Source organism: Conger conger, chromosome 12 (assembly GCF_963514075.1).
Source record: "Conger conger chromosome 12, fConCon1.1, whole genome shotgun sequence".
Classification (NCBI taxonomy): Eukaryota; Metazoa; Chordata; class Actinopteri; order Anguilliformes; family Congridae; genus Conger; species Conger conger.
In genome coordinates, this window is record NC_083771.1 from 21,849,802 (window position 1) to 21,868,677 (window position 18,876).

Here is an 18,876-nt window from a genome sequence, read left to right on the forward strand (position 1 = left end):
GTTAATGATGTTACTAACCATCATTTCTGTAATCATGCCTCACTTCTAGTGTATGACATACCATATGCTACTGACTTAGCCTATATTTACCATGTAAACTACATTTAATGGCTATGGATAACAGATGCATTATGGGAATTGTGCCTTATCTATCCTGTGTTCTGTAGCTGTCAATGACTTTCGAAATGCACTTATTGTACATCGCTTTGGATAAAATCATCTGCCAAATAAATGTAATGTAATGCGATGGGATGTGTCACGAGTGTGTGTCTGCTGATGTAGCCTTGACTAAACACCTCACACTCTCTGTGAGTGACCTCAACAAATTGATTTAGTTTTGTGCAAGTAATAAAATGGGTCTTTACTTCAGGCTTCATCCTCAAGGTGTCACTGTACGCACTCTAACTGCAGAGATCAGTGGTACAGCTGTCATAGCTGTCAGAGGAATATGACCAATTATATGATTAAGGACCATCTGAAGAGCTCATTCCTACAAGGATGCAAGTCCCTGTGATTGACTTTTTGAGATGACCATGGTACTACAATGTACTTCTTGCTTAACAAGGGCCTTCAGAAAGTTCTGTATCACCCTATTGGCATTGGGAGGATGGAACAGCATGTTAAAGGAAGAAGTCATGAAAAAACATGTCAAGTGGCTCTCCAAGACTCATAGATTTGTTCCCCTTAAGATACTTGGGGCAAAGGAAGAATCTGAATTAAAACAGACGAATGCTACACTACAGGGAGCAGATTTGGAAACAATGGACAACATTGATGTCAGAATGATGAAATGTCCTGCCTTAATGTTTATACTCTTAACTCTTAACATTATTATTAACACCACAGTGGTCTCCCTACCACTGACACTGAAACATTGACCTGTCTTCTGAAAATTAATTGCACATTCTGGCCAAGTACCACACTGTGGCAATGGCAGATCTGCACTGCAGAGCTGTAACCAAGCTCCGGAAACTTCTGTTAAACAAATAGAAGCTTCCTGTACTTACGAAGCAGAAAAGAATGTAAGGAATGCAGGAACTGACTGGAGAGTCTAAGTAAATTATGACCCTTTTCCATCACAAAACCGTACTGCTCTGGACCATAATTTATTTTTTGTCACTTCCTCCCAAATCCCCGTTGTCACAGTTCTCTTCTCACAGAGACAGAAACAGGAATGCATTCCAGTAACTACTAACGTTCAGGGTACGCATGTTTCCGGAACCGTTTTTGGCAATGGAAAAGGGCCGTCATGAGATAACGCAGCAAGGAGGGGCCAGCTCTCTGACAGCAAGGGGAGTCTGGCGAGAGGTCTGGCGACAGGAAGTGACATCACTCGAGGGGAGCAGGGCTCTCACCAGTCCGGCTCGGCTGGGCTTGCCGCCCACGGAGGAGGCCAGGGAGCTGATGGAGCTGATGGAGGAGGCACTGGGGCTGCGCATCAGGCTGGCCCCAGACTTGCGCCCCTTCGATTTGGCCTTGGCCGGGGTGGTGGAGGGGAAGCCAATCCGGGTCACCTTGTGCACGGGGGCGAAGAGGCCGTACTTGGGCTGGCACTGGAAGTACCTGGAGGCAACGGGTTAAAGAGCAACAACAAGATGATAACAATGCACTGCCGTCTATTGTACGCTACTTTGTTTGCTTAATAAAGGTAACCCAGAACCAACCAAGGGCCACATGACAAAATGTGTTTAATAATTCATCATAGATTCAAATAGGTACCACCCACATGAAACCATAAAGCAGCATTACAGTCAAAAAGTAAATAAATAAAAGTGCTTGGAGGTTATTACTATGACATGTGACTTTCTATTTGAGTTGTGGATTACTGCATTGTACACACTTATGTATACAAGCCGCTCTGGATAAAGAGCATCCCATATGTGAACAGGGCTTTGCTGGGAAAGGTAGAGGGGTCAGAGAGGGGTGCCTTTTCGCAGTAGTACCTGCCGCCTGCCACTGCCCCATCGTTCTTGCCCAGAGGTTCATCCAGCTCCACACCGCACCACTCCCCCTTGGCGAAGTCCGTCATGCCCAGGAAACGCACCGCCCCCGCTTTAGTGCCCCCTACCTGTGGGAGTATGAACAGCGCTGTCACATAAGACCAATCACAGCCTACCAGCCGCTCTTCACAGACCAATGGTATTTCAGAGGACTATTCACAGCCAACCAGCCACTCTTCACAGACAAACTGCATTTCTACAGTGTCACATTCATTGCAACAACAATGCAATATTTGAACACTGATTGTACAATGTGGCTAATTTTTAATTAAATCTCTGATAGTCAGAGGGAAAACAGAGAAGGTGGACTTTTAGCAATCAACACATGACGTTATCCCAGTACCACTCTCCATTACCTGTCCAAAAGTTTGTACCTTTTACCCCATTCCTGAGTTGGCAAGAGGGGCACAGCCCCCCCCTCCCTACTGAGTCTTCCAGGGAGTGGTCTTGCCACTGTCCCCTCTGAATTGCTCTGTGGGGGTTTAGGCCAGAGTAAAGTGCAAAGTGTATTGTGAGAAATCCTTTGTAAATGCTCGATATATATACAATTTTAACGGATTGTTTGACAATGAACCAGTTCCAGGTTGACTGAACATTATTGACCAGGGATCATGAAATCTTGCCCTGCTTTTGCCCCACAGAGCATTTTCTTTTCTCCCGGGTAAATAACTCAACAATTAGTGCCACTGATTGTCCAGACCGTCTCCACACCTGACTCCCAGGTAAAGGGAGGGTGGGAAACCAGCAGCTCTCAGCCCTCATGGACCATGATTTGATGATCCCTGTTGTTGACGGTGTAGTTGCTAGCAGACAGCTTCCAGTAGGGGGTGTACAGAGACCCCTCTGTCCCAGGGCATGTGGTGCCACCCAAGTTCCTCAGAGTTTACCACAGTGAGACAGAGCATGACATCGACTACACCGGCCTAAATAAAGGCTGATGTGGAACAAGGAGTATTTTTGGGCTTTTGGGACAGGTGTCGAGGGGGAGCACACAAACTGGGAACATCCTCCATCAGGTCCCATGGTAGATTCTAACACGTATGTGTCGTATATATCTCATGTTTAGAGTAATAATAGGCATTGGGGTAAATCAGGCTATGTAGGATATCACTTCGCCTATAACTTTCTACTATTACTCAACAGGATATGACAACACAGGGGAGCACAATGTGAAAATATGGTTACAGTTAAAGTTGGTGACAAGGATTACAATAAACTGATATTTTATCAGTATTAATGAGCTGAGTAATGATGTAATAAATGACCTCACAACAAACCTATTTGCCTGTGCTGTCCACTGCGTATGCCTTCAATATCTATTCACGCTTCATCAGGTTTCATCATGGTATTCACACGAAGATATTGCGTTATCTAACCCAGCCCAGAGCTGAATTTTCCTGTTGGGAACACTAATGTGCATTCTTTTGTCTGGCCTATACCGTTGAAGAAAGACTATGTAAAACATTAAACAGCTTTTGTGGTGTTTAATGAGTGGAAACAGTGGCACCAGGCTACAGCAGTTAATGAGCTGCTCTCGTGTAGAGCATGGAACTGCTCTGTATACATTTTCCTTTAAGGGTAGGTACCACGGGTGAACGTCAGATATTCTGATATGTTGCTACCTATTAGATACTACAACTATTTTCATAAAGTTTCTCAACTTCTTCTTTTTTGATATATTTTGCAATCTTTTAATGACACATTATATGTGTAAAAACAGGCAATTATATATATACATGTATTTTTATTGTTATGTATTATATATATAAAATATATATATATTTTGGCAAATATACATAATGAACTATACACAATTTTTTTATCACATTAAAACAAGGAAAATAACAAAAAGTGATTTGGCGTAACGTGCAAATGACCACATAATGATATAGTACCTAATTTGTTTACCTGAATAGCCAAAAAAGTCTCATAATACACAAATATCTTGTGTTTTAGCATGTATTCAACTTGAAAACATCTGAAAGGAATAGCTTTTTTCTCTTAACCAGTGGTACCTCCGCTTAAATTTGCACTGAAATGTTCCAGTAATGTACAGTCGCCTTCAGGAAATGTTAGGTCTGTCAGAAGAACAAGATGGCCGCCAGAAAGAGAGTGTAAGAGGACCGCCGGGTCTTACCAGCACCCGGTCGCCTATCTTCAGCTCCCGCTCGCCCTTTTTGGCAGAGCCCCCCTCTGAGAGGTTGGACATGGACTCGCTGGTGGTCCGGGCCAGATTGCTGCTGGCAGCGGTGGGCATGGTGGTGGGCGGGGGCTTCTTTGAGGCGGCGGGGGCCCCCACGGACGCCCCCGGGGTGTTGGAGGTGGGGGTGCTGGCCTGGGAGGCGGGCGCGGTCTGTGCCCCATTAGCCTCGTTCTCAGCCGTGGCGGTGCGGGACAGTTTGGAGGGCCGGGTGAAGATGCCCCGCTGGTCCTCGCACTGGAAGTACCGCACGCCCGCCACCGAGCCATCGTTCTTCCCGATGGGGTCGTCCAGGACGACGCCCGCCCACTGACCGGGCGCAAACTGGGTCTCTCCAAGAAACCGCACGAAGCCGGGCTTGTTCCCGTTCACCCAAACGCGCTCCCCCACCTGGAAGACCTCTTCTGCCCCCTGGGCCTCTGAGGCCCCAGAGCTAGGGGGAAGCTTTTCAGCCAAGGCAGGTTTTGGCAGGGCTGCAGGGGGGAGAGAAAAAATACGATGACTGTCTTTTTGTTTAGAACAGCCCTTCATGTGTATTTTACTAGTTATGGATTTGAAGCTTTTAACCTGTGGAAGAACCTATGCGCTTTGTAAGAACCTATGTAAGTCGCTTTGGATTCAAGCGTCTGCCAAATGACTAAAATGCAAAATGTAAATGTAAAACAATGAACAAAAACCAAATAACCCTTTAGAGAGTAGGTTTTTACAGTCCTCCAGACACATCTTGTGTAGAGGCTGGCCGGCTGTTTGGTGCAGTAATTCCCTCAACTATATCAACCAGAGTTCCTGTTTCAGCTAAAGCCTAGGTTTGTTTTCGTGACCTAACATCAGGGGTATCTGTGGTCCTGGAGGAGTTGTGTGTTGGGGTCTCTGTTCCGTCCCATTAGCCTGGCTTGGTTCTCTGAACGGCTGCACACACCTGGCCTGGTTCACACCCGCATCAGACCGCTAACACTTCCCCCAAGGCCCCATGTGCAGGGTGCAGCTGGAGCCCATAGTTTATGAATGAGGTCAGACTGGGGCTACTGAAATAATATGAGAAAAGTCCTGAAACTGGCATCTTTCCTCATTGTGCACCACACCCTGCTACTTTGTGCACAATCATACTCCAGCTTCACCAGTTTACTGCCATTTATTTGGTATCGGGGCTCATAAAATTAGTGCAGAACGGATTGTCACATCTGAAACCAGACAAGAGCCCTCCACAAATCACAGAGCATATTTGCACTAACAAATAGAACAACGCTGATGGTTATTGATGGACACCTTCTGCCAATAAACCTTTAGGGATCCTGTGAGTGTAGAAAGTATCATCCAATCACCATCACCATGGTCCATTTCTTGCTACCAACATACTCCTTGATTGGTGGAGCTCCTCTATTTTCTTGTGTTGTTTCCATCATGGTTGTCCTACCCTTGGTCAGTCCCTGGATGTGAGGGTAAATGCAGCCAACGGGGGGCTCTTACCGGAGGGAGGGGACGTTTTGGTAGCTGCCCCCGCTGGCCTGCCGATCTTGCTGGGGGCCTTCAGGCCGCTGGGTTTGGGGGTGCTCATGGTTCCCTTCTGAGAGCAGGGGAGTCCACGGGTGTCAGGTGGGGTGCTACCCCTGCCAAAACATGGGCCACCCGCCCCACGCTCCTCTTTCAGGGGACAGGTTTAAAGAGATGCAACAAAAAGCGAAACGGAAACAAAATGGTGGACGTCAAAGGGGGACCCTAGGAGGAGAGGGAGAGAGAGGAGAAAGCATGTGAGAGCGCTACTCTAGTCACTCTGCAGCCAGGTCACTACTTTGGAATTGGGAGAGGTCTGATCTGGTCCCGTGGTGGCGGAATGAGTTTCCCACAGCGGTCACTGATCAGAACAGCATAGATGTCAGCCATCTTCCAACACAGACTGAAGACCCACCTCTTCAGAATGCAACTGAGCTCCTCCACTGACCATTTACCCAGAGTGCTACCTATCCATCCAAATGGTAAATGGTAAATGGTTGGAATTTATATCGCGCCTTTATCCAAAGCGCTGTACAATTGATGCTTCTTATTCACCCATTCATGCACACACTCACACACCGACGGCGATTGGCTGGCATGCAAGGCACCGACCAGCTCGTCAGGAGCATTTAGGGGTTAGGTGTCTTGCTCAGGGACACTTTGACACAGCCCAGGCGGGGGATCAAACCGGCAACCCTCCAACTGCCAGACAACTGCTCTTACTGCCTGAGCCATGTCGCCCCCGAGAGTCCAGTCCAGATTTGACAAGTTTTCTAGATATTTGCTGCAGCTCACCCTGATACAAGGGACCTCAATGGGATTTTTGTGAACTCAAAGCACAACAAAAAGTATATCCAGGAAAATCACTGTACATCAGCATCTCTTTCCAAATATAATGCCACATTCACTCACAAACATCCAAGTTAATTTGTGCACCATTTCATCTAGAACTACTTCTTCCAAAGTATGCCAACTGTGTATCTCAACCAAAGTACACCAGTATTCTGGGGCTCAGTGTCAACATTGTTAAAACAATGCTGAAGCAATGTCAAATCTCAGCAAATATATCTTGATGGTCTTTTTCTGTTCAGAGACTATGGTTCATTGCTCTTGCTCAAATATCATTTTGTTTGAACAATTTTTCAGGGTAGTCTTGTCTTTCAGAGAATCTGGTCTTCTTGTGCTTGTGGTGCCTTTTTGGACTTAACTTTCTCCCTCCAAGGAATTACTGTACTTCCGTCCCGGACTTTGCACTTGTGTTTGCACAGTACGTCATTCTGAATCATCAGCTAAATACCAGTACATTAAAGTAAAAGCATGGGAGAAACTTGTCCAGTTTTGTAAAAGGCAGTCAAAGAGGAGGCAGGATTTTGTGTGAATCCCGTGTGCTCCACTCCACCCCTGTAATACTCAATGTGTCCATATGCCATCACAAACACACATTTCCTGTCCCTCCAAAAGCCTTTGCCAGGCTAAGTATACAAACACCTTGTTTCTAAGGCCTGACTGGCTGCTGACTGAAAGAAAACTACAGAAAGCTACAGACGTTACAGCCCTCCGGGACTGGAGTTTGACCGGCCTGTGTGACTTGGACACGTAGAGTGTGATTGAGCCACATGCAGGCAAGACACCCTCAGTGTAGAGAGGAGAGGAGGGCTGGCCCTTCTCATGTGGATGTGGCATGGGGGCAGGGCCTATAAGCAGAGTGGAGTGGGCATGTTCAAAGGTACTGCTGGAATGTTGACCTCAGCAGACAGCAAACATGGGAGGCGCTTCTCACAACACCATTCATAACTTTCAGATATGGATATTCCAAACACACACTATTGACTAATATGCTACTCCTATACGAGTACAAAATACAAATACACATTGCACTGTCATTGCAATTGAATGACTAATATAGAACATTGCGACAGTTAATTGCATGATTCATTCTTATTTTTGACCGGAAACAGAGGCATTATTGTCTACTCAGTGCTGGAGGACTGAAATACATGCGATTGCTATAACATGGTTAGCCTTCTTCGCTAGGCCCTAATCATCATAGTTATTCTGGCCAAAAAAAAATGTTCAGTCTACCAACTTTCATTAATGACTTTACAATAGAGAAGGCCGCATAAGCCAGAATCACAAGGGTCCAGGGCAGGCCACAGCCAGGGTGGAAAACACACACACACACACACACAATTCGGAGATGCCAATCAAACTTGGCATGTTTTGTAACTATGGGGGGAAATGAGATTAGCTGGAGGAAAGCAAGGCAATAACAGCCAAGCATTACAAACAGAGCCAGGTTTGAATCCCTGAGCCTGGAGAGATGGGAGAACATGGCTGCACGCTGCCTTACACCACACTGTCAGATCTCACTCTGGGGCCACCCAACAGGCTTCCTGCCAGGCCCTCAAACCATATGAAAATGAATCCATAGCTGGTCATTTTCAGAGTTCAAAGCCACACCTCTCACGGGTGATCTGACCACCAGTCAATATGACTGTACCAAGGAGACCACAACAAGGCATTAGCTTCGGCTGTTACTCAACACTACTTCCCACGACTCATGACTGCTGTGAATTCTCTTCTTTGGTTCTCCTGTTTTCGTTTTTCCCCCACAGATGGTGTTGCCCCCCTGGCACCTCAGCTGCTGCCTACCTGCTCTCCGTGGAGTCGCTCTTTCCTGGAGACATGTGCCGTGAACGCCTCCAGGCAATAAGGCCAGGTTCAGCACGCTCGGCATCTCATATGCCAGAGAGAGTTTACGTTGGGTTGCCGTGGCATTAGCCGGGCAACCACAGGACTCATTAAGTGATGACTGCCTCCTGGAACTCAACTGTGCTCAGACTGTTGCCTTGACTACCACAAAAGAATCCAGGGCACTCACTCAGGGGACCACTATCAGCGCTCCTTGGCCCAGATCCAGTTTCCCCCCCATCACACCGAACAGATAAAACAGCAGGACTCTGGAAAACCAGGCAGCTGACAAACGCTACAGAAGGCAATATTGAGGCAGGGCCAGCATCAGAAACAGCCGTGTTAGCTTACACCGGAGGCTAACACCTTGGTTGTAATCAAGAGAGGCTAGGGCACGCCGCTAGTTTTGAGTTAGCGACGTTCTCGGGCCTCAGATGAACGGGACCGGCTCCAGCCGAGCAGCTGCTTTGGAATGCAAATGGATCTGGTCGCCTGGCAACAGTGAGATGCGGCACCCAGGCCTGGCCCGCCCTCTCCGTTGACATCACAGGAACAGCAGGAGAAGCAGCAGGACTTTCTAACCCAGAATAAAGGGCGGGTCAGCTGGGTCACCCTCGCCCCTCTCAAAGGCATTCCGTCTCTCGGATTTGTTGGTTGCCACTGGGGTGCACTAGTCCAATATCCCACAGATCCATCCTGGCTAGAGATCATGCGGGCCATAGAGATGACAAAACAAAAAAATCACATGTCCTGTTCTTTTGGTTTATGATGGATTAATTTTGTTCATTCATTCAATTCACAGAATGAAATGAAATCTAGTTAATGAATTGACAAATTAATTAATTAATCCCATTAAATTCAAAGAATTCACAATTAGTGAATCGTCTGAATTGGGATTCCAAATACTGTGTAACACAAGTCTCCACACTCCAAATAAAGGTATGAAAAGTGGTTCCTTGTACCTTTTTTGCTTGGAAAATGTCAGTCATTGGTATCATAGAAGAACATTACTGTACGTCCAGGGTACATTTGGGAAATTTTATCCTTGAAGAACAAAAATGTACTTCCACTGTTCACCTTATTTCTGAGAGTGTGCAAACACGAGACTGGTAGCTACTGGAAGTTGCACTGGTAGGTGCTCATCTGTAGTAACTCATCTGGACCAGGCAAAACACAAATGGCACAGTGCAGTGACAAGCACTGTTCTGTAGGAGACGGCAAAAAATATTTGATAATGTACTTATCCATGCGCTACCAAATTATGTTTCCAATTACCACCCCCCACCCACCCACCCATACACTGTCTTTACATCTCTTGTCTCAGCTTAAGGCTGCCTCCTGAACCATGCAAAGCCAGATGAGGAACGGGCTCTTCTGCTATAGAGTTCCATTGAATGTACACTATATTCTGTATGTGCAGATAGGAGATGGAGATTAACCCAGCACCGGTGCATTAAAGGGGCTTACGGAATTGCTGGAGGACATTAATGCTCTGGTGAAACAGCTCTGTTCATATCACCTAGTCCGATTGACAAAACCTAGTGTTTCACATGATCACATTCAACAAAATGGCAGAAATGTTCAAATTCGGAGCACTGGGCTTTCATTTAAATTAGATATGGGCCCTGCTGCAAGCAGTCTGTCTTTCCAGTACTGTAGGTATAAAAAAAAAAAGAATCAGCATTGTGTGCTCAAAAAAGTGCTACACTTGCATTTCTTCCATACCTTGCTAACAAGGTAGTTAAAATATACAATGCCTGTTAAAAATCCTATATTAGTGCGGCAACAGCTTTGTGTGAATTCCCTTTTCAGAATGTTTACCAGTCCCTACAATCTATTAATTAGTTTGTGTGACCAGTGTTTCTACAAGTTCTACACTATCAAACAACGCTCACTCCTATGACTTTAGAACTTTATGTAATTAAGTTTAAAGAGAGCAATTTCGCTCCAAAAAAGAAGAAGAAACTCACTGGATGCATAAATTGAGTAAATAGAAATCTTCAAAGTTGTCAAGACATTTCTAGTTTGACCTTACAGCTGCCAGTTGAAACACTGCCCTTTTTATCCGCTGCAGGAGAAGGACTGGGGACAGTCCAGTCTCCCAGACAGGAGCCCGGCTCCCTCTTTTGTGTTCCACCCGCCACAAAATGAGACGTTTGTGACGCAAAAAAACAATTTCTGAAAGATACCCATTCATCGGGAGCCCTGCTGACCACTTTATAAACCGCCTCCGTCCAGGAACTGCAATGTAATGGCAGAGATTTTGGATGCTTTTTGGGTGTGGTGCTTACAATAACCTTCTCAGATAGGATAATATGGAGGCCTTCCAGTCACAACTCACACTTTGTACACACCATTTCTGTATGGCGTCACCTAATCAATTTGGTGAATATTTGAACAGTGACACAATTTTAAAGGGCTGTAATTCTTACACAGTTCCCTCCATGTGGATTTGGGCAGATCCCAAAGCAGACTGTCAGCTTTCATTTGAGGGTATAGCTATACATCCATATGGAGTAAACCATACAGGAATTACAGCCCTTTAAAATTATGTCACTGACCAAAAACCTACAGACCTCACTGTATGCAAGTGTGGCCCCACTTTATTGACTATGTAGGGTCATTTGTCCCCTGCATTTGATCCTTGCTACTTAGGAGCAGTGGGCAGCCACAGTGCAGCACCCAGTGATCAACTCCAGTTCTGAGGCAAGCGCCTTGGTCAAGGGCAATGGTAGGAGTCCACCTAACCTGACATACATATTACCTGGAGGAAAACTCATGCAGACACAGGGAGCACACGCAAACTCCACAGAGAGGACCTGGAACCTTTGGTATTGGACCTGCACCTCGTCAGTGCCGACTGGGCTTTGTTTATGAAGCTCACTTCCTGCTCGTTTAGAGACATTGCTCACTAGCTCCAGTGGGGTCGGCTCAAGTATATGTCTTTCAGCCACCCATTTCAACGGAAGCCAATGATACCCATACAGTCAAAATAAAGTAATTAATTTAGCCTATATGCAGTCGCAATAGGAGTTTTTTCTTGATTTGTTAAGCTACTGTGTTATTTGGACAATATTTTAATATGTTGTGATGGAATCTGACAGTTTGCGTCCCTGCTGAGTTTCTGCTCGTCACAGTATCGCCCAATTAATGATCTGGATTTCATTACCATATGAGGGTCCCCCTTTTTCCCCACTGCACAGTCTCTACTAGGACGAAAAGGGCACTTCGGCAGCTTCAAAACGTTTTCACAAGCCCATAGACAGTCAATAGCTGAGTCATTTCGTCCATATTTTTGTAGTCTATGGTACCCACAAGTTCACCAGTTGAGCTGCTCATTGAGTGTGTTCCTCTGACTTGCGAACTCCCATAAACATCTGGTGCTTCAGAAGAGAGCTTGTGCTTGTCTATGCTCTCCTTAGCCTTGTAGTTTGAGCATGACTGGAGATTCCAAAATGGGGAGTGAAAATAATAGGCTACATTTAAAGAAATGTTAAATTCTTAGCTCTATATTCTCTTTCACTAAGCTGCATTTTTGTTAGTCATGCATGCTGAAGCTAAACGTTGAAGACACTGTTATTAATACAGTGCTTCTCATTGGTCCCAGAGGACCAGGGCAATTAAATGGGCAAGCTGCTACCACTTAGTACCCAAGGACTTTTGAGCACAGAAAGTCCATTATGGACTACCATCATCTTCCCTGAAAATGCTACTTGCTGAATCAAACGCCACACTGCAAATAAAGGCGGGCTTAAATGCTTTAGTGTTTTTTTTTCTTCCCAGTAGAACAAAGTTAGTTTGTTTTAAGTTACTATATGCTTGACAAGTGCAGTCCCATTGGCAAATCTTGAAAGTCGTAAAACTGTTTCTCCTCATTGGCAATATGTTGTGTTTTAGTAAAAAACTGTAATAAAAATGAGATTTTAAGTCTAAATACAAGACTAAAATATATTTGACACTTATTTATAGGTTTTTGCAGCACAGGAAGGCATCCCAAAAAGTTAATTGGTGATCATGGGATCCAGTTCTGTAAGCACATACAGGCTGACATAGAGCTGCTGAGCTCCAGAGCTCCAGAAAGCGTTCACAGATCCGAGGTGTTGTGTCTCAGCCGGTTACATCTCCCACCGCTGACTGAGAAAGCTCCTGCGTTTAGTCACTGGCTCCTCTGTGTGTTTCCCGGCACACAGAGGAGCAGCTGCTGATCTTCACTGGCTGTCTAAAAAGGGTCTTTTACATCACCTCTGGAATGTAAACTGTACAACCACAGTAATGGTTAGGGAGCGGAGTACCTCAAAGGTTGTGGGTTTGATTCCCACCTGGGAAGCTGTTGTGGTATGCCTGAGCATGATACTTAACCTGAAGTGCTTCAGTAAAATGCCCAGCTGGATTTGTATCATATGTAAAACATGTCACCTGCACTGCTGCCATGGATTAGAAAACTCTTCAACTTTGTTTGTGAGACCGGTCCCAGATCCACCCTGCAGCCCTAGAACTGGTCCAACAGAAGGATAACCGAGATCCAATTTCTGAAACTGCAAGGCATTGAATTTTGAGAAAAAAATAATCCTGAATACCAAGAACAATTGTCGTGGTACACTATCACAATAAAGGCAAAAACCTTTTTGTTTTGTATATAAAACTGCCAATACGTTGTGGAAAATTGCCCTTTGCCATTGTTTATCATTTAAAATAAAGACGGGCAGAAACTGTTTAGTTTTTGTTTCACTTGGACTGTATTCATGAATATTCTACATTTTAATGCAGTTACAGGAAGGCTTTTCCTGCAGATGGTGGCCTTTACAGCCAGCTATGAATCACATCTTTCTCAGAACCACCCTTTTGAAATGTAGTAGATAGAATGCAATTTTAATGTGGGCTAAAAACTCCTATGAAAATAAAACTCTACTCTGTAGCAGACAGAACTTGCTTCTTCCCTTTATAAGGAAATTCTCATTATTTTGCATGTGTGTGTCTGTGTGTGTGTGTGTGTGTGTGTGTGTGTGTCAGGACCTGGGGTACACTGCCCCTTAGTCTACCCCATACTACATGTAGTGCAAGCACATTGTCCCATTGTAACACTCTGTGGCTTGCTTGCCAATGCCAGCCTGAGAACTGTGTGGGCAGAGCATGAGCAAAATCCAGCGTGTGTCACACACTGGCAGGACAGTGCAGTCATTTTCAGCCCCGCAATTTCATACACACCCCAAATGGATGTGCAGCACCACATCGTTGCCTCACTATGCTGTTGTAAGCAATCCAGAGATGGCATGTGATGTCATCACAAACAATGGGGTATTATGCCCGATGAAATGTGTCAAACTCCATTCCACTGCTGTATGAATCAGAACAGAACACAGTCCTGCACAGACACCTGTTTCCAAGACTTGCTTGGCCAGCACACGGAACTTAAAGGACATCCCTCCCATGGACAGTGCCCTGGCAGCTTTTCTCCTGATCCTGGACAGGTACACTCAGTGATAACGGTCAGGTTTGTAGGACATAAAGAGACGAACGAGATACCCAGACAGTTATACCTCTGCCCGCCCTTGTGCAGGCTCACAGCAAGCAAGATGATACGTAGGAGCAGTTTGACAACTGAGCCATGCATTATGCAGGCTTACAGTTGTAATAACAGCTACCATGAGACACCTTAACTGCCTACAAAACTATTCAAATATCCAGTCAATTATAACACTAAAACAAAAAAGTATCTAACATTCATCTGGTAACATAAAATTGAATTATTCACCACATGGCCAAAACATCTGTGCCTTTATTTTTATTCACACATCATTATCTCACGGTTGCGCTTAACATCAAAATCAAGGTCACAGAACAAGTAGGCCTAAATAAGAACTGGATGGCAACAATGATGAAATATTTATCCTATGACAAGTAGTCCAGGGTATCCTTGCCTTTACCTTTGTCAATCCACCACACAAGCAAAGCTACTTGTTGCATTTTATTAAGTTAAGCTCACAGAACAAGCAAGTCAGAACTAGGAGTATCACGTCAACAATGATAAAATGGAATGGATGTTTAATTATGGACTATGGAATCACACCCCTTAATTCAAACAATGAGTCAATATAAACCCACCCCATGACTGTGCGTTTCCCACTAATAAGTAGCTAGGCTAATCTCGAAATACACGGTAATAAACAGGCAATAAAAATAATAATATTTCAAGTTTGCAACACGTAGGCTAACTTCAATCACCATTTTCATTTCATTCTCGTGGGTCTCATCAGCAGGTGTTTTGACACGATGAACCGCTTGCGCCGTGAGGTGACAGGCACGGATATTTTTATATGCGTGGCAAATGGCATAACGTTACATTTTCAAGAAGCAACACTCATTTGTGGTCGACCATGGCTCTTTCTTAATGGATGATCCAGACATCGCTGATCAAATCAGCGACAACCTTCACTCCTGATATAGATATTTTGCATACATTTTACAAGCAAATGCAACATTAAAGTTACGTAGTCTAGCTAACAGTTAGTTCCAATTAGCTAACAGGCAACACTGTAATCTTTAAAATACACATAAATTCCACAGAATTTATGCTGGTGTGGCAGGTCCTCGAAGCACACAACGTCATGTCACACAATCGAGCACACACCTACGTTTTCTAGCTTCAGTAGCTAAGTGGATAAAGAGGGACAGCCCACCGAATTCCTCCACTCCACATCTTTGCGGTGTGAGATGTGTTATTGTTTCTCTCTTAGACCCCTGAATGATATTTTACATGGACTCGATTCTGATCAGAGCACAATAACACATCAGCATACATGAACATTTTTAAAACGCGTAGTGATGATATTGACTGTTTATCACCAACTGTAAGGATAGCTGCCGTAGCAATAGGCTATCTTGCTACCTACTTGTTTTGCGATTTATATTCCTTTGACATTTTAATGTAACTAACGCAAACTATTGCATGACATAATAATTATTCAGACGATGTAGCTAGCTATGCCACAGTAGTGATGGCACCTTACCTGGATTATAATCGTGAAATATCTCAAAAAGAAGCAGTACAACCACGCTCCCTATAATCCCAGGCTTTGAGCCCCTTTCGTCTGGGGATAGGTTGCTAGCGGTTCACACACAACGCCTTCTCAGATGCCGACTGGGCTGCGCGATTACGTCATCGTCTTCATGATCTGTTTGTTTCTCTCCGCCCGTCTAGGCTGGGGCTGCTAGTTATTGTTGCTGGCAGATGTTAGATGTAGGCTTTTTGGACCACGTAATTTGCGTATAAAACCCGAAGATTAGTGTTTATTTTTAAACGGTGTGTAAAGTGTCACAAGTTATTGTTGCTAGTAGTTAAAAGTGGAATTGAAAATGAAAAAATGCGATTACTGTACTTTCATTAGGGACCAGCTTCGCAGACAAAGATGAAGCCCATCATAGATTAAATTAAATTTGGCCATACAAAAATAATTTTAGTCCAGGTCTAAGTTCTGTGAAACTAACCCCACTTGTACAGGCTATAGATAGACACAGCTTTATATGGGATGAGTGTAGATTCACTGAAAAGAGTGTTAAACCGTTGTGTAAAATGTAAAACCGTTCTCGTTTTGGGGCAAAAGCAAATATTATACCACGTGAATAAAATGTTGCATAATGTAAAGCATCCCCTTTGTATGTGAGATGTATACATTGAATTTCTGCTGCTGCATGCAAAGCTTGTTGCAGCTGAAGTGTGCAATTCAGCATTCAAATGCTGGTATTCTCTTGATCCCTGTCAGCCCGTCAATTTACAATTTATGCTTTTCTTGACTCTGGAACCATACACTCACACGCACACGAAATCAATGACAAAACAGTCAATTACATGCAACTAGCATATGGTTTTCTTGGGAAGGTTTAAAATTATGCTTATTTTGTCATTCAATTCACATCTCACATATGCAATGGGTATGCTTTCAACATTCAACATTTTATTCACATTTAGTAGTGGCAACCACAAAGAAAACATTCAGCTCCTATAAATCATTGTATATTACCATTAGTTCAGTTTTTCCTTTACATTTACATTAAATTTACACTACCGGTCAAAAGTTTTAGAACACCCCAATTTTTCCAGTTTTTTTATTGAAATTCAAATTCCGTTCAAGTCCAAGGAATAGCTTGAAATGGTACAAAGGTAAGTAGTGAACTGCTAGAGGTTTGAAAAAAAAAAGGCAAGGTTACCCAAAACTGAAAAATAATATACATTTCAGAATTATACAAAAAGGCCTTTTTCAGGGAACAAGAAATGGGTTAACAACTTAAAGCTGTTCTGCAGCAATGGAGGTTGATCAAGCCTTGAAAGTTGGTGCTACCAATACCTACAGGTGTTCCAACTTTTATTGATTACTTACAACCCCCTCTGTCTGCATAAAAGTAGTGTTGGAACACACTATGGTACCATACCCTTGTGAGCATCATTTGAACAGTATTGTACTGTAGAAAGTAGTGTGTTACTATAAAAATGGCGAGAAAAAGGCAATTAACAATGGAAGAGAGACAGACCATCATGACACTTAAAAATGTAGGGCTTTCCTACAGAGAAATTGCAAAGAAAGTCTAGGTGTCAGTGAGTACAGTTTCCTTCACCATCAAAAGGCACTCAGAAACTGGGAGAAACTCTGACAGGAAGAGGTCTGGCAGACCCAAAGCCACAACAGAATCAGAAGACAAGTTTCTGAGAGTCAACAGCTTGCGTGATAGGCGGCTCACAGGACAACAGCTTCAAGCACAGCTTAATAGTGGTCGTAGTAAGCAAGTCTCAGTTTCAACTGTGAAGAGAAGACTTTGACTTGCAGGTTTGAACGGTCGAGTTGCAGCAAGAAAGCTATTGCTAAGACGTCAGAATAAGAAGAAGAGGCTTCCTGGGCCATGAAACACCGCCGGTGGACTACTGAAGACTGGAAGAAGGTGTTATGGACTGATGAATCAAAGTTTGAAATCTTCGGTTCATCACGCAGGATTTTTGTATGCCATCGAGTAGGTAAAAGGATGGTTCCTCAGTGTGTGACATCAACTGTCAAACATGGAGGAGGAAGCGTGATGGTCTGGGGCTGTTTTTCTGGATCCAGGGTCGGTGACTTGTACAGAGTGAGAGGCACCCTGAACCAAAACGGCTACCACAGCATTCTGCAGCGCCATGCAGTACCCTCTGGTATGCGCCTAGTTGGTCAGGGGTTCATCCCACAGCAAGATAATGACCCAAAACATACGTCCAAGCTATGCTAGAATTACCTCAGGAAAAAAGAACAAGATGGTAAGCTTGAAAACATGGAGTGGCCAGCACAGTCTCCAGACTTAAACCCCATCGAGCTGGTTTGGGATGACCTGGACAGAAGAGTGAAAGCAAAGCAACCTACAAGTGCTACACATTTATGGGAACTTCTGCAACAGTTGGGAAGAACTTTCTGCAGAATATTTGATTTCCATTGTAGAAAGAATGCCACGAGTGTGTTCAGCTGTTATATCTGCCAACGGTGGCTACTTTGATGAGTCAAAAGTTCAGAATACATTTTGGTTTATAAATTCATTCCATGATTTATTTTTTAACCTCAATTGTTTATTTGTTCTATGCTTTCATTTCAGAGTACAATGAGACATTAAACTGCATAATTTTCAATAAAAAATTGGGGTGTTCTAAAACTTTTGACCGGTAGTGTACATTTTAGTCATTTGGCAGACGCTTTTAATCCAAAGCGATTTACAAGTGCATAGGTTCTTCCACATCACATCCATAACTAGTAAAATACATATGAAGTACTGTTCTAAACAAAAAATACGGTCATCGTAAGTGCAAATTTATTTTATTTTATATATATTTTTGGTTTAGACAAGAGGGATATCGGAAAGGGGGAGTGGGGGGAAATCAGGAGGGAGGACAAAGGTACAGTTTGAAAAGGTGTGTTTTCAGTCTGCATCGAAATAGGGGGAGGGATTCTACTGTCCTGACAGTGGTGGGCAAGTCATTCTACCACTGAGGAACCAGAATGCAAAACAGGCGTGAAAGTGCAGCTCGACCGCCAGGTGCTGGTAGTGAGGGAACCATAAGGCGACCAGAGCTGGCAGACCACAGTGGTCTAGCTGGGGAGTAGGGAGTGATTAAGGATTGGATGTAAGGTGGGGCAGTCCCCTTAGCAGCCTGAAATGCCAACACTAGGGCCTTGAATTAGATGCATGCGGCAATAGGAAGCCAGTGGAGGCCAATGAGCAGTGGGGTGACATGAGCCGACCTGGGCTGACTGGTGATCAGGCGGGCTTGCAGCATTCTGGACCAGCTGGAGGGGCTTGATGGCACAAGCTGGGAGACCGGCTAGGAGGGAGTTGCAGTAATCCAGACGGGAAATGACTAGCGCCCGGACTAGGAGCTGGGTGGCTTTCTCCGTCAGGAGATGACGGATATGGCGAATATTGTAGAGGAAGAACCAGCAGGTTCTGGCAGTGAAGGATACATGAGGAGTGATACCTTAGGATACC

General features: G+C 44.3%; 1 protein-coding gene across 2 annotated transcripts in view; it reads right to left on the reverse strand.

Moving 5' to 3' along the window:
- LOC133142209 (CAP-Gly domain-containing linker protein 1-like) overlaps positions 1–15,508 on the reverse strand; it is a 45,625-nt gene extending 30,117 nt beyond the window's left edge. For both annotated transcript variants that reach the window (XM_061263284.1, XM_061263283.1), the window contains exons 1-5: positions 15,390–15,508; positions 5,668–5,916; positions 4,138–4,673; positions 1,944–2,068; positions 1,356–1,563 (exon numbers count right to left, since the gene is read on the reverse strand). In XM_061263284.1, the coding sequence (XP_061119268.1) occupies positions 1,356–1,563; positions 1,944–2,068; positions 4,138–4,673; positions 5,668–5,755 (957 nt within the window). In that variant the 5' untranslated portion in view covers positions 5,756–5,916; positions 15,390–15,508. The remainder of the gene's footprint in view (positions 1–1,355; positions 1,564–1,943; positions 2,069–4,137; positions 4,674–5,667; positions 5,917–15,389) is intronic.
- Between the last annotated feature and the right edge of the window lie 3,368 nt (positions 15,509–18,876).